A 22,355-nucleotide genomic window follows, 5' to 3' on the forward strand; every position below is an offset into this window, starting at 1 on the left:
TGTCTGTTTGGTACATCTTGAATATTTTATCTCACGGCTCCTTGCTAAAATATCGAGATTCATCAAATTGTCACAGTCCTTGGCAGATCACCAAAGATTTGGGCTCTAGGTCTTGGCTCCGTCAGGGTCATCCCAACACTCCTCTGTTGTGAAGCCTCTTTTGTAGATTGTGGATGTCTGATCTCTCAAACTGACAAACCACTTTCCCTCATGGTGGGAATAGTAGTCTTTTGTTGATGTGCTGTTGATATGCATACCTTTTCGAGTTATGGATACAAATATCACACTTTATCCTGTCAAACCACAGATTTGTACACATTTTGAGAGCTTAGATGGATATTGGAATTTTACTTCCATCTACGGATTTAGCTTGGCTTGAGTGGATTTTTCCCCCATGAGGAATGGTTTCTGTCTTGCCACATAACCCTGTGGTCCAAACAAACAAGAGGTTATTGTCACATGTAGAGAGCAACAAGTACTCGCCATAAATTCCTGCAGCTCTGTTAATGTTGCAGTAGCCATTTCACAGCCTCCATGCCCAGTCTTGTCCTGGTCTTGTCATCTATACCAATGGAATGTCCTATTTGTGGTGAAGCCACCATTGTGCCAATGTTTTCTCCTTGTATTGACTATTGTCTTCTTTTTTTCTGCTGTAAATGCAATTCTAGAAAAATGCGTTTGTGCTCTTTCCGTTACGTCTCACCCATGAGCCCCGTTAATGTCCTGCTAGAATGTAGACCAACGTTCTACTGTACAATAGACAACCAAAGCATGATGGGAAGGTCCTAAAGGTAGGCCACTGCTGACCTTTATTTTGGGTTAATCAAAGTCATCTCAGATGATGGTTTAAATATGAAATCAATGCTTCTCCATTGTCAAAAGAGGTGTGCACCTACTTTTATAATTTTTTTGCTAAATAAATAAATAAATAAATAAAATAAAAACATTTGTAGAAGCACAATTCCCCTGCAGCCTTTTAGTCTTAGCTAAAACAAAATGTAATGCAGTCAGTGAACTGATGTTTCTCTAGATTGCATTGCTATGGTTTGGAAATGCTTCTTTTAAGAACTTTCTTGCAGCCAGATAAGTGTAGGTTATTTTGTAACAAAGTTCAATAATAATAACAATGATGATGATAATAATAATAATAATAATAATAATAATCACTTGGTACGGCACATATTGGGTGCTTTTTTTTAATTTAATTTGGGTAGGGGCTTCTGAATGTGTTTTTACCTTGGATTTTGGTGGTCTGAGTATAGGCCTATATGACATTTTAAATGTGGATAGTAGAGTGATGCTACTCCTTAGAAGTGTTTGCAATTATCTTTCTTTTGCAACATCAAGGGCATCTTTTTTTTAAGTATGCCTACTTCTTTGATTCATGTCTACATCCTTGGCCTACTTAGTTATGTGTTGAGTTGTTGATATATATAGGCCTAGTCTACCTGACAAAAGTAAAAATCCTTTAACACGTTTTGCATCATTGGTTCATTACCCTATATCTTGGGCTCACTGTTGGGAGAATCCACCTACTGCCTGGTCTACCTATTACCCCTCACCAAAACCGGAAACTGCTCATCAGAGGGGCGCGGATTGAGGGAAACGCGATGCTGGAGAAGGGGACGAACTTTCCTGCTCTCACAACAGCCACCCGCAAAGAAGAAGAAAAAATCCTTGTTTCAGTTGCCAACTCTACCCAAGGTTATGGTGAAACACCATAGACTTGTGACCACATGCGCTTTCTTACAGTTAAACTGGACTGTTCGCTTTTGAATGGTTGCAGGAACAAGTGGGAATATTCAAGGATTTAGCCAACTGCACACCAGTAGATATCGTTTAACTCCTTCATATCCCATATCCTATCTGAAACTATTTTTTCCGATCGACTATTTCTTTAAGCGCAAACATGAGTTTATCGCATGGAGATAAGGGACAGCGTCGCCGACGACAATTGGTGTTGAATAGACTACCTTATGTACGGGTGCCGCTGTCGACAAAGGGAGCCACTGTTTTCGCGATCCTGGCGTTGTTCAGTAAAGGTAAGATAACTAGAAGTGTTACTTTTACAGCATATAGCTATGGTAATAATTTTGAAGACAACAGCAACATGGCAACAATTTAAACTTTCTCAACGAGTGCATGTCTGTTAGAATTACATTGTAGCGAATGCCCAGTGTTGGTTGGCAATGGCATTGTGCGCTGGCAAGTTTGAAGCGGGACTATATTGATTTGTGTAAGTTAGATTTTCTGTTTTTTCATTGAAAAATGAACTGATTTCCAGGATTTTGTGTAACTTACAATGAGTCTGTGTGCGCCAAGCGAACCCTTCAGGGGCCGCGGAGTCTCAACGACATGGAGGGGGAGGAAACAATAGCGCATCAGTTACCAAATTCTAAACTGATTTTATTGTCTATTGACAGAATCGTAAACTGTCGATCTTGGCCAGGCTACAGCAGAGTTAAGAGACGTGATTTGCTTCTTAATGACGCACAGACATATAATTGATAGCATATGTTGTGTTTGAATGCTCTCTTATTTGTGCAGGAACTTTTCTGCGGAAAAAACGTGTGTCGCTAACCAAAACCTTAATCAGTGCGTTTCCGCATTTTGAATAACGTAACATAGATGGGCATACAGGTAACAGTCTGTGAAATATCTTGATAGGCCCTAATGGGTTAGTAGTAGTTTAGTGGCTATGTCGCTGCAGTTTGATTCAACGGGCTGTTTCTTGAATTGAAACCGGCTGGGATGCTGTTGCCTTTAGCGTGTATGTGTGGTGAAGGGGGTGGGGGTGAAGTTGCCGATTTTCGTGGATCGTATAAATAGCCTAGATATCAAGAGGATTTACTCGGTATGATACTAATTCTTCTATCGCACTGTCTCTTGGTGTTTTGATTTCCGTCTTCGAGTCTTATCAATCACAACCAAGCCTACATTATGTATGTTTCTTGACCGGATAGGCTAGTTTTGCCCAGGTTTTCTCCTGCACCACCAGGTCGTGGAGACAGGTAAAATGCTTCCAAAAGAACACTTGGGGGTTGGGGATAATTGTGTGTATTGTCCGTAGCTCTACCTACTCTCTGGGGGTTTTGGTTCCTTCAGGGTTTTTGCAGGAAATTGTGGGATATTTGCATAGTGGTTTGAAAGATAAAAGGCCAAGGCCAGGGCTGATTCACAGGTACTTGAGGACTCTGCTTGATCTTTAGAACATAGGGGAGCCATCTCCCCTTTTTGTCATGGTAATTAGAGCTGGCATGGGTGAGGGGCCCACAGCAATAGTCATGGAGAAATGCCATGCTCAGGGGGGAATTAAATCGGTTTGATCTTAAAGCATTTTTACCAAGTGGAATAACTACAGACTAGGGGTGAGACAAAATAGCCAACATAGTTGATGTGCTGTTGCATTAAACATAGATATTTTACTAGAACATGCAGGTGTTCTAAATAGATATCCATTTATGGATCCAACAAATCTAGCAGTGACATGACTTCTGTTGGTGGTGTATATAAATTGAAGATAAACTGTAGTGAAGAAAAAATGTACAGGGAGAAAATATTGTACAGTGCAAAAACACAATACACTACATATCAAATTACTCAAATTACAAAAAAGCAAAATTTAGGGGTATTTTTCTTCTTTAGTTAAACAATATGATGAATCAGAGATTATTTTCTATTACAGAATGTATGAAGTTATCATTATAGTGGCCCAAGTTTGATGACCGTATCAATTTGAGTCACTCTGTGACGTTCAACCCTAGGTACTGCACCATAGTGGAAAAGGTGAAATGATCAAGCAGTGGCCTGTTCCTGCAGCCTAGATGAAAGTGGAAAGTCCTATGAAACATGCTTACTGTTGGCACATGTCAGGTCTTGAAAGCCATTGTCTGTTCTTGGTCAGTCTCCAGGTAGTGGACTTTAAATGTCCTATGCTGACTTGTGGAAGTAAAAGAAGTTTGCATCCAACAAGATCTTATAGTTTTAGTTAACAATGACATGCTCACTAGTGAATTGACGTAATTATATATTATAAAAGAGAGATCAAAACCATTATGTTAATTATAGTAACACACTCAAGTGTTTTATTACTTTTCTACAACCATTGTAGTAAGTAAAGCAAGAAGATAAGCAAAACACCTTGAACACTTGATCACTTCCACAACAGACATTTCAAAAGCACACTGGAGCTGCGTCAAGTCAAATTGCAGTTTTTGAAATGGGTGAGAATCTTTTTTGTGTTAGATTTTGAAGGCTACATGCAGTGAATGAGATCACAGAAACCAGGCAGTATAGATACAACGTTTTTTTACTTGCACAAGTGTTGCACTCTTGTTAATTGATCGGTCCAACATTATATTTTGAAGACAATTGCAGCATGTGTACTTCTCACCATGCACTATGTATACATTTGGACGGATTGTATGGTTATAAATTTGGAGAGAGAGAGAGAGAGAATGAAATAGAATGAGATAAAGACCCTTCTTAACATTTCCAGATTAAAACCATTTAACCACATGTCCCATTGGCAGTGAGAGTACAGACTTGCACACTGAAGAGGTTAGTGGGGAATGTCTACAGTATGTGCATGTTTGCAGTCCCTGGTGGTCTTCATTCTTGATGAGGACTTTAAAGCCCAGTGCACGCCCAGCCGATGGTTGGACGTCTGATAACACTGGGCCGGTCGGCTGGCGTCCATGGCCCAAAACGGTGCAATGTGTGTTCGGTTGGCTCTGTTGGCTGCCTTGTGGCTGATTCAACATGTGGAATCTCTGTCGGAGCCAACGGGAAACCGGTTGCTCTGAATGGCCATTTAGTTTGCCTACCTGTTACCAAAAGGTGCAGTACATATTCCCTTAAGGAGATGCAGTTGCGGTTAATAGTGTTTTGGCTCTGGGATGAGTGGATCTAAAAGTACTGTATGCTTTCTCTTTCCTTCACCTTTTCTCTTCTCTTCTTTTTCCCACAAGAGATCCAGAACCAGGACTGACAGTCGGCATTGCAACTCACGCTTTTGGAGTGGGCTTGGTGTGCGCTTAGCGCAAAATCCACATAATGCCTTTGTGAATAAGAGTTTGATTCGCACTGTGAGATCACACATGCTACTCCTGCTGTAGCATGCCTGCTTCCAGGCCAGGGTTCTACATCACCACTGTGATGGGGGCAACATGAAGAATACGTTGAGAGGGTGACTGGAGTCATGTGGGGGGAGGTAAAAAAAGTGCTGTGCTGTCATGTTTCAGTTTGACCAGATTTCAAACCAAGTCTGAGTGTTGAGGCCTCCTCTGAGAACAAGTGGTTCTTGTTTAGTTATGACATCAGAATGAGGTTGTGATTAAATTGAGGTACATATGTTTGTCATTTGCGATTTTCTCTTGCTGAATTTAGTAGCACTGCAGCATTCTCTTCCTAAACCACCAAGCTTCAGCACAACATAAAAATGGTTATCTACCAAGTGTTTTATTTACTGTAAGTGTTTCATCACAGGAAAGAGCCCTTAGGATACCTATATGTGTAAGCATATAATGTATTACACATGCGTAGTTTGTTTGCTAGATAAGTCTGTCTTGAGGACATGACCTCATTATACTTTCTTTTCTAGTGGCTGATTCTGATGGCATACAACGCCTTATAATACATCTGATATAACATATTATATTACATCTATATTACATCTGATCTCTACATGGGTGAAATGAATATGATGTCGTGTATTATTATTCACTGTCTTTGGAAAGTAGGTACAGTTGTAAAAGTTTGCCTTGATACAAAACTCTGCAGAAGTGATACAAATGGTACTAAATGGTACAGAACATGGGACAGATAGATATCATGCCCTTAGCCTCGATGTACACTGAGGTTCCTTCATTTTTGTTTCCAATATGTCATGTTTTTGAAGTATATTTTGGGGGGCTGTTTGCCTTTATGATGATAGAACAGTGAAGAGACTGCGTGAAGAGATCAGCGTCAGAAATCGTCATGGAACCTTATTGCAGAGTTGAGTTTTAGGTCCTCATGTCTTGGTTGAATAGGCTGAATTGGCAAAAAATTGGCCCCAAGTTGTAGAGCGCCCATATTTTTTATTGCATAACCCAAACAGAAACAAGCAGATCTGAGATAAAAGGGTTTGAAATGGCATGATGCCAGAAGTGCCTAAAACTTTAGGTGTGCTTAGGGATGTAATAATTACCGGTATAATGGTAAACCGCGATAAAAATGTTGACGATAATAATTACTGTTTTCATTTCAAACATCATGATTATCACTATTGATTACCGCAGTGTGGAAACCGTGTGTTTAATCCTTCCCAGCTTCATCCGAGCCTGCTTTTGACATACAGTAGGCCTGGTACATTGGAACAAAACTGGTACCCTACTGATTCTGTTGTCTAATTGAATGTTTTAACTACGATTCGGATTAGGCTACACCTGATTTTAAAAGGCGGAACTTTTTCACCGCAAAATGTGCACTGTATCATGTAGCCACTCTGCTTCTTTTTATGTTCACGTCCACATTAAATCCATTCCACTCACGTTATCAGGAGAATACAGTAGCCTAAAGTTTTATTGTGAACGCTTACTTTGGTCTCACTCATTGCATCCAAATAACAGAAATAGCAAACTCCAAGTTATGGTAAGGTAAGTTAAGCTATAAGCACATAGCCAATTAAACATTAAGAAAAAAGTGTACGGGACACTTTTTGAAACTATTTCAGCTTGTGTAGGCCTATCAGTGCTTTCTGAACATATTGAACACAGTTTTAGAAATACCGTGACAATACCGAAAACTGTGATAATTTTGGTCACTATAACTGTGAGGTTAAATGTTCATACCGTTACATCCCTAGGTGTGCTCTACTCAGCAGGTGAGGGGTTAATCTGAACAAATTCTACACTACACTACGCTACTAGGTTTGTACTGTTTATGAAGAATTCATTTAGGATTTTCACTTGTGTTCTCTCCCCATTTCCATCCCTAGCAGACACTCACAGGTCACGGAGATCACTGCTCTTCTCTCCCCTGTGATCCCCCTTTATTTGCCTGCACATGTGAATGCTCTGTGTTTGGTGTTGTCTGCTTTTATGGTCCATGCATTACTGTGTTCCCATGAACAGAGCCCATGTTGCTCTGTGCTGAGAGGTTGGTGGAATGGGTTTTTTGGAACTCTGTATTACTAATTATTTTCTTGTGTGGATTAATCTTCTTGAATTTAAATTGTGATTAAGTCATGGCATATTGGCATTGTAGTGGGAGCCTAATTGATTAAATTGGAGATAAGAGCCTGGTTCCACTATAGTTTCATTAAAAAAAAAAAAAAAAAAAAAAAAATCAAGATAAAAATGGAATGAGCAAAAGAGCTTTAGAATTCTGCAGTGTGAAAACAACAAATGATTGGCTTGAGAGAATATGTGCCATTGTATGTGTGATGACACACTGAGAAGCACAGCTGCAACATAGATTCTATTTCAGCGGCCAATCAGACATTGTAACTGCTGAGGGATTGGTTGTTGTCCAACATACAGTGTGTAGACAAGACTACCTTCCTTTCAGTGTTTCTGCCCCATTCTTGGCAGAGAGTTCTATTCATAGCTCTCAAAACTCTTGTAACTCATATCCAGCTAATGCATTTCAACATGGAAACACTCTAAGGCCTGTGGGCATCCAGTGTGACTGAGAGATAATCCCAAAGTATGGCTATCAAGTCACTTGAGTCAGCTATGTCCATAGGGCACAAGCCTGGATTATTTCAGTTCATGGCCAGTTCTAATGTTCCCTCCATGTTGGTACCTAATATTGTGGCTGACCAACTGTTCCTTAATTATCAAGGATTTGCACAAGTTTTCCAACTAACTGTTCCGTTACCCATCCACCCCCTGTCCCTGCAACCAACTAGAACCCGTGTATGATGGACAGGGCTTAAATTTCACTGCGGGATTGCGGGTATTGCGCATAATTTGTTCAAGTCCCGCAATTCTAGCCATCATAATGCGAGAAATTCCCCCATACACTTTTACAGCCTGTCTGATGACGTTAATATAGTGGCGTGAATGCGGTGCTATTGACCGGACGGATCAACTACCGAGTTGAATTGAACATAGCCTCATGCAGACCCACACACACACACACACGGAGAGAGAGAGAAAGAACCACTTTGCACTTACGCAAATCGGCTACGCAACCATTGTAAACTTTTACATCTGGAAAGAGCTCCTTGGTAACTATCCTGCTAGCTCAGGTCATGTCAACACTTGATCCCAGAAAGATTGTCTTTGACTTGTTAGTTTTTTGAACATTTATTGTATCTAATGACATAGAAAACATAATGATTTGCATCCACATATCCGGGTGGTGGGGGCACCAAAATCAAACACTTTTTTAAAAAAGTATCGAAGAAGTATCGAAATCACAATTCTTGACTTAGTATCAGAATCAACTCTCCCCCCAAATTGTGTAAATCCCCCCTACATGAATAACCTAAGGGGGGAATTCCCCCCCATTTTGAAAAATGAATTTTAAGCCCTGGATGGATTGTGATATGCCATCTCCCACGCATCATTTTGATTTACGGAAGAAAGACATATAGGGACACCTGTTCGCCCATGTCCTCTGGAGGGCTGTTTCATGATGGTGGTGGGTGTAGCAGCTGCAAAAACAGCCAACCTCCCTCCTGCACACCCTAGACTAGGCCATGGTGTCTTCTTAACAATGTCTCCAATGGTGCTTGGGACACTGGCTGGCCTGCTATATTATCTAGTGTATTAGGTTACCACAAGCACAACAGCAGCTGAGTGTGATAAGAGTCCCAGTGTAGGGCCTAAGCCTGGAAGGGTGGCATGGGCTGAGTTAACATGCCAGTTTATCCTATATCAGTGTGAAAAATCAATTTAAAAGAAGTTGTAGAAGTATTGGTGCTCCATAGGCAACCATTTCCCCATCAAATAAAAAGATTGATGAAATGTTGTTTAAAAAGTAAAACATTGCTATCTTTATTCTGACCAGAACATAATGCTTTGATGTTCAGTATACACCCAATGACTAATAAAGACTTTGATCTGAATTGCCTGCCACCTTTCAACACTACCATTTTTCTTTTGGGGATTAATTCTCCTAAGTAATCTATCTATAGCAATGACTAAGCTCAAATGTCTTAAGACATCTTTTGTACTGCCTTGCCGTGAAAGTTCCACTAGCTCTCACATGTTCTGTGGGTCTAGTAAAGTTACTCATAACCTCAGTCTGTATCAATTAGGCCCAAATGCCTTGGTCACTGGATAGCTGGATGTTCTACACAAAGCATCAAATGTTTGAGTTGCTCTTTGTGAAACCAAAGACTAAAATGGCAGCTACCTGTTGTTCAGTTGTGAAATTACTTTAATGGATACTATAATATAGTAATAGAGATAGGCATTTTGTATTTTAGCACAAAAATCATCATGTTCAAAGTGCAATTTATGTTTTCGCCCTCAGATTGCTAAGTGATAACATTCAGAATTTGCGTGAGCAGACACTTATTACAAAAACATGTTTGCATCAAATTGTAGGCAGAAAGCAAGATGGCTGAAACTAACAGAGAATAGGAGTGTTCATGAAGGCTGTCTTAATTTGATGAAGCCTAATGTCCTACAAATTAAGTTAGGTCCTCTTGTTGAATAGAATAGTCAATTAGTTTGAGTCACAGATACTTGGGAAGCTGACAATGGAATGGCTCTAGGTGCTATTGTGGTTCATTACTCTTTCGTTGTGTATTAGAACTGTGTTCATATATTAGAGGTATGCTTTTGAGTATTAGCCAGCTTGTTGCAAAATGTACATTAAGCGTGGATAAGATAGAAAATGGCAATCACTGAAGCTTAGAATTTGCAGAAGGACCACGACTTGTGTGACTTGCACAGACTTTTCTCAAGGTACCAGACACATGCATAATCCTCTGCTAATGTTGTGCCCCTGCACATATCATGTGCTCTTCCATCCAAGCTGTGTGCCAGCAGAATATTTTGATAGGTATCTTTTCATCTGGTATGATCCCAAGCATTCCTTGGTTTCCCATGTAGACCATAAGATGCAGCGCACCATGAATGCCACCATTGTCCCCCTCTCTGTAAATTCCTCCTCAAGAATCCAGAAAGAGGTTTGGGATCCTGCCTAAAACAGGTATTTACAGAGTACTGGGTTTAAAATATTGCTTCTGTGAACAGCTGTCTAACTTTTGACTGATTAAAGTTGAACTAAAACAGACAGCATTCTATAATCATATGGAGTGAATCAGTCTCGTTGTCTAAGACTTCTGAATTCTAATAGTATTGAAATTAGTTATTTCGTTATTTCTTGTATTGCCTCTATTGGATCCAGATCCTCTCTGGTCAGTTCAAAAATCCAGTGGTCAGTAAAGTTGGAATTTTGCTCTCATGCCTCACTGGTCACTGCGCTCACTAAATATGAATGATGTTTTGTTATAGCTGTGCCTGGGGATTTCCATTGTTGTTTTACGCTGTCCTGTTATTCTTCACATCTTTGAAATTGTAGAGAGCAAACTCACTCTCTGAGGGCAAATATGACCTCTCACTGAAAATCAGCATAAAGCTCCTTTTTTTCCTGCAGTAGCCAGGAGGAAAACAGTGAAATTCTCCAGCACGTCTCCCTGTCTGGCTGTAGAGGACACATAGAGGGATCATTTGCATACCCTAATGCTGTGTAGTTGTCTTTGAGACTGCTGCGTATGTTTGAGGCTCCTGCATGCATTTATGTGTGTTGGTATAAGGAACCTAGAATTCCCTGTGGGTTTAAAGTTGGGTTTAAAGTCTGCCATTGTTGTGCCCCAGAGCTGAGAGCAGTTGCTCATGGGGCGTGGTAATTTGGTACTCATTAGGTCGGTTTCCCTGCTCAAAAAGACAGCCTTCAACGTCTGGTGTAGCAGCCTCTGAGAAGGCCTCCCTTTGGGACACAGACAGGCTTTCATCTTAATCAGGGTCACGTTGGTCAGCATCTGTGAGGATGAAGCTCTGTCCAGTCGGGCGGAGGGCACTGTAGTGCAGCGTTTCCTCTTTTCAAATGTTTGGTGTAAAGGCTCTTTGCCTTGTCAACATCGTGGAGGAGAGGGGTGTGGTTTCTTTTAGAGTTCTAGTCTAGGTATGACGCCATGTTCTAAGACAGACGTGAGGACCGTGAGAGCACTCCAGCTTGTCCGAGACTTGCAAGTGGACATTCTAATGCTACTGAATGATACATCATTTGTCCGGTAGTAAAAAAAAACAGATCAGCACAGATCTCTTAGACTTACTTGCTCTGAGAGTGCTAAAAGAAATCAGATCATTTCTTAGCGTGCCCTAGCCAGCACCCGCTCTGTTTTCTGTAGTGTGGCGTTGCCATTGTCTCTGCGGGAGAGACTGCATTCATTTCCCCTCCTCAGCATGGACAGTCCTCTCCCTGCAAGGGCTCAATTGAGGCCCAAGAGGACTTTGTATGTGTGTGAGGGGGGAGGGGGAGATCTCTGTCGCTGTCCCGTCTGGCTCTGTGTGAGTGGTGGAACTGTTGCTAGAGAGTTGGCAAAACATGACATTTTTCTGATAGTACAGTAAAACAAACTCTGAAATCAAAAAATGAACTGAAGGTTGTACATTTGTTCTCTCATTAGAAAGACTAACTCGTAAGACGTATTCCTTAACGGTCACTATAGAACAGTCCCATTAGGTTGGCATAGTTGAGAGAATGCACCGGAGCATCACTCAACAAGCAGGCGTTGAAGAATGACAAGTGATTTGAAGGTGCAAGGCCCTGTCTGCAGCACACCTGCATGTGGACTAGGGCTGCATGAATAGCTGTCTAAGTGATGTGGTGTGTGGGAAGGAGGGGAGGCAGGTCATGGGTTGGCACAGGCCAGTAGATCTGATGATGAGTTGCATGTCTAGGAGGGCAGGAACTACCATGAAGGCAGTCGGTGCAAGCGTGCAAGTTGGCAGGCTGAATGTGAATCATACTCAATGTGTACAGCTATACTGATATGATCCTTGATAATGGTCCCACCCTCCCTCTTTTTTGTTTTTTTTTTCCCAGTACTCTGTGCACATGCTGCCTACCTCCAGTTTAGTGAGGAGCCGAAGTCCCAGGATGCATTGCACGGTCGCAGTGCAATGCTGCGTTGTGAGGTCAGCAGCCTGGAGGACGTGGCCTACACCTGGCTGCAGAATGGAGTGCCAGTGGCAAACACCGAGAGGCGCTACCAGGAGGGCGGGAACCTGAAGTTCACCGCTGTGGATCGAACCCTCGATTCTGGAAACTTCCAGTGTGTGGCCCTAATCAATGGCACAGGAGCAGAAGCACGTTCCAACAACGCCTCCTTCAATATCAAATGTGAGTGTGGCACAACTTCCCTATGGAACACACAGCTCAGTTGACCACCACCATGTCCCTCCCAGCGGTCTCCCCCAGACCCTGGTGCTAATAAACACACACATGCAACCCATCAGCTTTCATTCTGCCTCTCAGCACTCCACAACTACACTAAATTAAACATCAGCCGCTTGAGAGAAAGCTATTTTGGGCCTGCTAGAGGCCTAGACAAAGGTCTCATTCATGGCCCTTGCGAAGATTAATTGCCTGAAATGCAGTGTCCAGCTGCCTATGTCAAATAAAAAGGTGGGTCGGCTTAAAGGAGCCCCCTGTTTTTGCGGCCTGTTCTAAAGACACTTTGCAGAAGTGGAGGAATTTGTTTTTGATAATCAAAACATGGTTTTGGGCACCAACAGACACATCTCAGGAGTCCCCGTTTTATTAGTTTGGCCTCTCATTCTTGTCTTTTACTCTGTATCTGTTTCTCTTTTTTGCTCTCCTCAGGGTTGGAGAGCGGTGCAGTCACACTTCAGGAGCCAGCTTCAGAGGCAGACATCGAGAGCTCCTCCCTTGTGACGTTACGTTGCAATATCGATGGGCATCCACGGTGAGTGTCCCCCCTTTTCCCCTTTTCTCTGGCTGCTTGGCTGTTTCATCAGAGTATACAGTGTTGAACTCTATCTCAATATGTTGAATAACATTCACTTGTGCATACATCCATACATGATAATTATCACATTTGCTCATTTTGAATGAGATTGGTCTATGTTGGAAATCTTCATATGATTTTGGTGAACTCATATGGGCAAATGGTAAGGCTCTATTATTGGACCAACTGATGAAGCTGTGGAATGGCTTAAGAATGCTCCCTGCGTCAGGTTGCTCCTTGTTTCATAGGGATGCAACGATTGTGAAATTCTGGGCCGATACTAATGTTTATAATAACAACTTGGTCAGTAACCAATGCTGATATGGATATTTGTTTGCTTACCTCATTTGTGTTGTTATTTATGGACTTTAGTGGCAGGGAATCAAAAATATTCAAATTACAATTGAAACATTTTCAAGTCTTTCATTCTTCATAGTACTAAATCTGAACAGTCTGCGCATAGTACAGCGAGTGTAGAATTGATGCAACATAACATATAGACATCATCCACTGTCATCGTTAAATGTCATATTATTTTACAATAGGCTGATATCGGCTGCTAACTATGCTAGGCTGATATAAGGGTGCATCCCCATTTTTAATAATTTGATTTAATACTATATCTATTAGCATGCCTGCTATTAAAATTGTTAACACACAGACATATCTCTAGCAAAGAATGGGCCCCATAATATTTACTTTCCGGCCCTGTATTTTAAGGCTGAAACGGCATCAAGCTCGTAGCTTGTACACAATTGATTATAAATTACAAACACATGTGATTATACTGTATTGAAAACATAATCATGTAACAACGGAAATCTGCTAAGATATAAAGAAGAGAGTGGTAGATTGCATTCACTTTAACACTCTCCCTTTGTCCATTACAGGCCAACATGCCGCTGGTTCAGAGATGGCGATCATCTCACAGAGCGGGATAAAATCCATCGCATCAACAACAAAGAGCGAACACTCACACTAGCTAGCGCCACACCGGACAGCAACGGGGTTTACTACTGCTGCGGCAAGAACCCTGCTGGACACACCTGCAGCAGCCTCAACTTCACCCTCAATATCGTTGGTGCGTGTGCAGGATAGATAGATAGATAGATAGATAGATAGATAGATAGATAGATACTTTATTGATCCCCAGGGGAAATTCAAGAAACATTCTTCAAGAGACATTCTCTCTTGTTCATTTCACGGACTGATTTTCATTGAGTTTAGAAGTATAAATACAGTGTGTAGGGTTTAGTGCCATCTAGTAGAGCAACCAATTGAATACCCTCCATTTTCCAAATGTCTTGGAGAAATATGGAGGCCGTCAAGTGCCATGAAAATGTGATGGGCCCAGTGGTTTGGTTGTTCGTATCCGGTATAATAGATATAAATAGAGAGTGGGATTATTTCATCAAACCCTCTTAAATGTCCAGTTACCTCACTTTGAATTTTGGATGTTTACACTTTTCATTCATTGTTTACTCCTTGACTTCATGGCTCCTTTTTGTTGCTGTAGATAAAAGTTATCCTCAGCCAGTGGTGAAGCCAGAAGATCTGGTGGTACTCAAGAACGAGGAAGCCATGTTCCACTGCCAGTTCACCGCTGAACCACCACCCACAGTTGTCTGGTATCATGAGGATGAACCCATCGCCAACAAGTCTCGGTATGTCTCTGAATGGTTCAGTGTCTCACTTCTGTTTCATCTGAGTGTTACACGCTGGTTCTGTGTGTGTGCACAAAGGGAAACCCCTCTGGTGTGCGTGTATAGTCCTGTCTATTAAAACAACAATGGAAAACACATAATGTATCAGTCACAACCTAGCCTATCAGCATGCTGCTGCAGGAGCACAGAATGGAGGGCTGTAATTTGATTGGCTTTTGAGCTCAAAATCAGTGATCTCTCACTAGAATTTACCTTTAAATTCTTGCTGACACCTCTGCAGTTGATCCTCCCTCTCTTACTGACTTGTGAAGCACCTTAGGTCAACTCCTGTTTTGGTCAACTCATGTTGTGTTTAAATGTGCTATAAAACAAAAGTGACTTGACCTGACTTAACGTCACTCTTCCTCTCTCTTCATAGGGTATTCTTGATGGGAAATGGCTCACTTTTCATCACCCAGGTGAAACCGCGGAACACTGGGATGTACAAGTGTGTGGGCAAAGGGCCGCAGGGTCAAGCTGTGGCCCTAGAAGCATCATTGCGACTGGCTGGTAAAATAAACAAAACCTCCATTTGAGTTTAGTTATAATGACCATGCACCACCCTGTTTCCAAAAAAGTTATGCCACTGTGTAAAATGTACATAAAAACAGACTGCTCTGATTTTTAAATCATGAACACCCTATATTTAATTGAGAATAGAGAGCAAATTGCTGGAACAGAAATATATGTTACTTTTGAATTTGATGCCAGCAGCACATCTTAAAATAGTTGGAACAGGCAATGCATTTCTAGGTCATGTCTAAATATGGTTTCTTCTTTGCATAGTAGAGTTTTAACCATTTTGTGGATGGAGCATCACACTGTGTTCAGAAACAATGGTTCTCCTCAGCCCATATAATTATCTTTACAGAAATGGGTCTGTTTTTAATGCAGTGCTATCTGAGTCTCCAAATATCACAGCCCTCCACTATTTTTTCAGCCGTCCCTTGTTTAGATTTCTCTGCACTCCCTGACTAGTTTAATGAGATTACTACATATAATGGCATTCTCAAATCTTTCACAATGTTACATTGAGGAGCAATATTCTTCTTATGTTGCATCATTTGGCCACACATGTTTTCACACATCTTTACTTGTGAGAGACTCAGCCTCGCTGGGATGTCCTTTTTACACCCAATCATGGAGCCAGTTAACCTTGTAAAATGTGCTTCCTTGTGTTTTCTTTAGAATAAGCCAACTTTTGACGTGTTGGTGCTGGCATGACATTTAAAATGGGCATATATTTTTCATGAAATAGTCAAATTTGTCAGTTTCAAAATGTTATGTTGTATGTGTCCTTTTTACAGCAAGGTATGAGTTTTTGAGATTTGTAGATTATCACATTCTGGTTTTGTGTACATTTTACAGTGTCCCAACTTTTTTTTGGAAACAAGGTTGCAGTTGATCAGATCTTGTATGTCTGAAATACCACAACTACTGTTTTTGTAAGCAACACAAATTGGGGCATGCTTCATCACGAGACGACACAATATCATCAAATTGCTCTCCCTAATATCATCAGATTCCTCTCCCTAAAGTGCTCTCCTTCTCTGTAATCTCTGCAGAGCTGGAGGACATGGTTAGCAGTATGTCTCGCGTCTTCACGGCAGACTCCTTGGAGCGAGTGGCCTGCCGCGCCCCTCGTGGGCACCCCGAGCCTGAGGTGTGGTGGGAGAGGGAGGGGGAAAGGCTCCCTGAGGAGGGCCGTGTGCACCAGAACGGCCTGGACCTTGTCTTCAGCCCCACACAAGGAGATGACACTGGACTCTATATTTGTGTGGCTCAGAACAAGGCTGGTATGAAGAAGCAAGAGTTGACCGTGACTGTGGCCAGTAAGTATTAGCTTTTGCTTTTAAATGGCCATTTTAAATGTGCAAACTAATAACAGTTCTATAGCTGGAGAAGCAGTAATGCTCTTCTTGAGATATTTTTGTGGCGATATTTAAAATCTACTTCCATCATATTTCCAGCACCACCAGTTTGGGTTCAGAAGCCGCCAGAGAAGAGTCAACTGCGAGAGGGTCAGGCAGGGTACCTGCACTGTCATGCCAAAGCTAATCCTGAGCCAGAGGTCATTTGGTACAGAAACCATGCCCCTATTGAAAACGAGGTAAGGCAGGTATCATTTCCCAGAAGCATTCTTTTAGTGACGGTTTGCCACAGATTTGTTTTACATTTAGATATCACTGTTGATTTACATTTAGATATCACTGCTGATTTACATTTAGATATCACTGCTACTGTGACTGATACCTGTATTACTGTCACTGTTCCTCACCTCACCTGTTGTCGTTGTCTGTAGGATGTGCGCTTTAAGCAGTTTCCTAATGGGACCCTGCGCATTAACACTGTGGAGGTATATGACAAGCACATACAGTATGGCTGTATGATCAGAAATGAAGCTGGGAGGCTGACTGCATACGCCAGTGTGTTTGTACTAGGTAAGTAAGGCTGGTTGGCTTTATACATTCCTAATCCCAGGTAACACATTGGGCACATCAGTATTGTGTACTCTGGTTCAAGAGATACACTCCTGTTTGCGCTAGTGTTTAGTGCTGTTAGAAGTAAGCAATGCAACTCTTGGTGGTCTAACGTGTGTGTGTGTCTCCGTGTCCCACAGAGCGTCTGAAATTCACGCCCACCCCTCAGTCCTCCCAGTGCCTGGAGCTGGATAAGGAGGGTAGTGTGCAGTGCTCTGCAAGGGGACAAGAAACCCCCGTCATCCAGTGGATCAAATCTGGTGATTATGAAAGCCTTTCTGGCCCTACAGTGGATACTGTGCATTTTGATCTGAATTGACTGTGTTTGAATAGAATGGTGCAGATACTTGACGGTTTGGGTATGCGTTGCGTATTATATGTTTGCTAGCATAGTAGGCAGCAGAGATAAAAGTTATGATGAATATTTGAGTCATATATTCATATGAATATGAAAATGTGTAATCAGTTTAGATTGAGGCATTAATAGAGGTTGATAGACTGTTAAGGTGAGAAGATGAGTTGGTAATAGTGAAGGTGAGAATTGATGATGATCATGAATTGCTGTCTGTTGCCCAATATAGATGGCAGTGAGATCCCGCCCTGGGTGACACAAACAGGGGGTACGCTTCAGTTCTCAAAGGTGATGCAGGCGGATGCTGGGAACTACACCTGTGTGGCCTCCAACAGCCTGCAGGGGGAGATCCGAGCGGAGGTGGAGCTCACTGTGGCAGGTAGGAAGAGGAGCACTGACACAAACCACAAAGCCACACATGCACACACATCACCACACTAACACATCCAGTGTGTTCAACAGCAGGTATGCTTTCTTTTCTTTTCCCATCCTTAGAGTATGTTTCCTTCAAGCTGGAGCCGGAGAACACCACTGTGTACCAGGGCCACACGGCCGTTCTGCACTGCCAGGCCAGTGGAGATCCTGCTCCCTTCATTCAGTGGAAGAAGAAAGACGCAAGGGCCATTAGGAGCAGGTCAGACTCCATATTCATACTCTGATTTAATCTGTATAATGTAGAATTTCAGCAGATATTTTAGATTTACCGGAAATGTTCAGTGTATAACATTCTTTTATTTTCTTTTATATTATTCTTTTCATTGGGTTTTTCACCGAATTAGACATCATTGTATATCACATTCTGTTTCACTGTGCAGGTACCAAACAATGCCTAATGGGTCTCTGGTCATTCACGATGTGAGCATGGAGGACACAGGAAGCTACATCTGCATCGCTGGGAATAAGTGCAACATTGGCCACACCTCTGCAGAACTCTATGTCGTGGGTAAGGAATTGCCCTTGACCTCCATCAATGACCCAGTCATGTTTGATAGAGGAAAACGATGGTATTGATGTGATGCCATACTCGAACAGAGAGAGTATAATATAAGATGCACCATTAGCAAAGACAAGCTGCACAAAGAAAAGTGAATAGCTGACTGACTCTGCTTATTGTTTGTGAATGTCTGATACAGAGAAGCCTGTGCAGCACTCACTGGAAGTTGAGAAAACCCCATATAAGATGATTCAAACCATTGGCCTGTCAGTTGGAGCAGCTGTAGCCTACATCATTATTGTGCTGGGCCTCATGCTTTACTGCAAGAGGAGACGCAATGCAAAACGTCTGCAGAAGGGCCCTGCCGAGGGGGAGGAGCCAGAAATGGAGTGCCTTAATGGTGAGACTGAGTTCCTGTGTCCTTTTATTTTATTAAAAGACCTTTGTGACTTAATAGCCATTTGAAGAACAATTTTTATTCTGGATTCACAAGTTTTAGAACATGCTTGTTCCTTAACCATTGTGTTGTGAATATAAGAATGTTGTTTGTTCCAACATCTGTAGGGGGCGCCACTGTTCAGCAGAATGGCCAGGCCACAGCACAGATCCAGGAGGCGGTCGCCCTGACCAACATGGCTGCCACAGGAAATGCCAACAAACGCCACAGTACCCACGACAAGCTTCATTTCCCCCGAGCCAACCTAAGCAATATCACAACACTAGGTACAGTGCCTGCTTTGAACTGTGCAGAGCACTGAGAGCACATTTTGAATACCTTACTAAAATCATAATCCTGAGGATAGTAATGATAATATTATATTATTAATCATCTGCCTTGGGGGGTTGTTGATGCATGCAAGCGGGCATTGAATCTTTAGCAGGCTATGCTTTGATTTTAATTTGCTGTTTAGTATCTCAGAATGTATGAGATCCCTGATCTTAATTGAAGTGTGAGTAGCGATGGCTGCAACTTATATGTAAACATACAATGAGCTTCTTAATGTAGGAAACATTTTCAGTGTGGCAGAATGGATTTGTATCTACACATAAATAACACATAATCAACTGGCATTAAAATCAAACGTGTCTTAATATTGTGATCTGTGTGCATAACACTTGGGTTTCTGCTGTTCTGTAGGGAAGGGGGAGTTTGGCGAGGTGTTCCTAGCCAAGGTGAAGCTCTCGGAGGACGAAGACGAGGCAGTCGTGCTGGTGAAGAGTCTGCAGACGCGGGACGAGCAGCTTCAACAGGAGTTTCGTCGAGAGGCCGACATGTTTTCCAAGCTGTGCCATGCAAACATTGCACGCATCCTGGGCATGTGCAGGGAGGTGGATCCACATTACATGATACTGGAATATGCTGACATGGTGAGTACGGAGGCCACAGTGGGTTAGGAAAAAAAACAGCATTTGTGCCGAACATGTTATTTCCATTTGTCAAGTATTATTGTAAGTGTTAAGAATGAAATTATAATTTTATTTTCATTATATTTTCCTTCAGGGAGATCTGAAGCAGTTCTTGAGGAACTCCAAAAGTAAAGATGAAAAAGTCAAGGTACTCAGTACGAAGCAAAAAGTGAGTATAGTTCAGTTGTCCCAAACACACAGAGGTCCAAACATTTATAGACATCCTCCTGACCTTTTTGTTGTTCCCTCCACAGGTGTCAGTTTGCCTGCAGGTTGCTAAAGGGATGGAACACCTGTCTAACCAACGTTTTGTGCACAAAGACTTGGCTGCGAGGAACTGTCTCATCAGCTCCAAACGCCATGTCAAAATATCAGCACTGTGTCTGAGTAAAGACGTGTACCACAGGTGCAGTGCCATTTCTCTCTTTTTGTGTTCCAGCCTCGACCTGACCGCTTTGCCATCTATGGTGCCAAGTTATCAGTGCCAACTTAGCTTTTGAAACAAAACTCTTTACTGCTGCTTGAACTGACTTCTTCTGGTCACAGATCACACAGACTTGAGAAGTACTGCCACCAAGTGATCAGAGGGTGTAAATGCACATGCACACTGAAAAGATATGAATAGACATATTCTCAGAAGTAAAGAGTTATGTGGTGTTATGGAGAAACTTTAAGGAGTGGATGAATTGCCCAACATCTATTTGATGGAAATGACAAAGAGAATGTGAGGTTCTTTCCACTGCTGACATTTGTGTGTTTGGGTCTTTTCCACGCAGTGAGTACCATCACTACCGACAAGCTTGGATTCCCCTGCGCTGGCTCCCCGCCGAAGCTGTCTTTGAGGACGACTTCTCCACCAAGACAGATGTGTGGGCATTTGCCGTGCTTGTGTGGGAGATCTTCAGTTTTGGAGAGCTTCCATATGCTCCTTTGGCTGATGACAAGGTCCTAGAGGGTGAGACATGTACATCATCTCATTTTAGCAGTGCTCAGGGCTCATTTGCCTACACTAAATCAGCTATGATTCAGTATAACTGTTTAACAGTTAACTGGTTACTTCTGGCCTTGGTTAATTTTTCGTTAAAACAATCTTGCAGTGTTGCACCGTTGAGTCTTAAGTATGGTCACTTAATTGGTCTTTCAGGTCTTCAGGAAGGGAAGCTGAAGTTGCCTCCTCCACACGGTTGTCCATCACGGGTTTATAAGCTGATGATGCGCTGCTGGGCCCCAAGCCCCAAAGACCGTGTGTCATTCAGTGACATTGTTACTGCCCTCAGTGAGCTGCCCTCTGAAAGCAAAGTCTAAAATGGCCATGGTGCTTTTCTCTCTCTCTCTCTCTCTCTCTCTCTCTCTCTCTGTGTGTATGTGTGTGTGTGTGTGTGTGTGTGTGTGTGTGTGTGTGTGTGCACGCGTGTGTATGTGTGTGTGTGTGTGTGTGTGTATCTGTGTCTGTTTTACTGTATGTGGCAAGACACATAACTGAAATACTCTATTTTTCCACCATGGAATACTCCCCAAAACATATTTTATTTTATGGGGTGATGCAAATGTATTGGCCAACCAGATGCCATTTACAAAGGTGTTTGACTTTTGTGAAAGTAAAGTTCAATGAAATTATTCTCTTTATCTTATCAGTGGTTCAAGGTTTCTTTTGCTTGAACATAGTGTGTGAAACACAATGTAAAGGCCATGCACTGATTCATTGTTTATTTTAAATCACAGTTTTGTTTATTTTATATAGCTGGAATTTTTCATGTCTGTCCTCAAGGTCTTTTTAAATGTCATTGTATTGTACATAAAGGTACTGTTTATGTTTATGTGTCTTTATATTGTTCAAATGTATTTTTGTATGCATTGAATAATTCCCCAGGAAAGATTTGTAAATAAAAAATGGTGTAGTTATGACCGAACTTCACTTAAATCCTAAGTGCCTGTTTCAATGAAGGATTTTTTTTCTATAGTAGCATATGTTATTAACTTTCAAAATGATTTGTACATTTATGCATTTTGTATTTTCATCCTGATGTTTTATACTGTAGTGTTTTTACATTTATTTTAACATGTATAAAAACGTATATCCTATGTTTGACTGAGTCCACTAATATAACCGTTAAGCGAATGCTACCTACCATCTCAAAGAACTCTGTCATGACATGCTGCAAATACAATTAAACTACATAGTCCAATGAGCACTTTGCATTCTTTCTGTTTTGCTTCACTAGGCCTATATGATTTGTAGATGCATAGAGTGGCTCTGCTGTTTGAGTGCGTGGGCCACTTGGGGGGTTAACTGGGGGGAAATTCCGAGAAATGGTGTTTGCTCATTCAATCCATTCCTAGCTACAAACAAATCCTGTAACACCTGTAATATTGTCAAAATGTGTGATCTTAGATCTTAGGAAGTTTTAGGATGATGGTCAAAGGTCGGTTCGCTCGTGATACAGCCTAGCCTATGACATACCATTCTAGTTGATTTGAATCGCGCGTAAACGCGCAATAAAAA

At 41.8% G+C, this 22,355-nt stretch overlaps 1 protein-coding gene across 1 annotated transcript; it reads left to right on the forward strand.

Annotated features, from left to right (window-relative positions):
* Positions 1-1,629: 1,629 nt before the first annotated feature.
* On the forward strand, positions 1,630-22,041 carry ptk7a (protein tyrosine kinase 7a). The gene is made up of 20 exons (XM_048247110.1): positions 1,630-2,042; positions 12,052-12,348; positions 12,832-12,934; positions 13,867-14,057; positions 14,493-14,640; positions 15,059-15,189; positions 16,245-16,511; positions 16,650-16,789; positions 16,982-17,120; positions 17,300-17,419; positions 17,741-17,890; positions 18,007-18,145; positions 18,327-18,454; positions 18,645-18,845; positions 19,010-19,168; positions 19,584-19,813; positions 19,947-20,021; positions 20,107-20,258; positions 20,629-20,807; positions 20,997-22,041. The coding sequence occupies exons 1-20, from the start codon at positions 1,910-1,912 to the stop codon at positions 21,155-21,157; spliced, it is 3,243 nt and encodes a 1,080-aa protein (XP_048103067.1). The 5' UTR covers positions 1,630-1,909; the 3' UTR covers positions 21,158-22,041.
* Positions 22,042-22,355: the final 314 nt, after the last annotated feature.

The sequence above is a fragment of the Alosa alosa genome, chromosome 7 (assembly GCF_017589495.1).
Source record: "Alosa alosa isolate M-15738 ecotype Scorff River chromosome 7, AALO_Geno_1.1, whole genome shotgun sequence".
In the NCBI taxonomy this organism is placed as follows: domain Eukaryota; kingdom Metazoa; phylum Chordata; class Actinopteri; order Clupeiformes; family Clupeidae; genus Alosa; species Alosa alosa.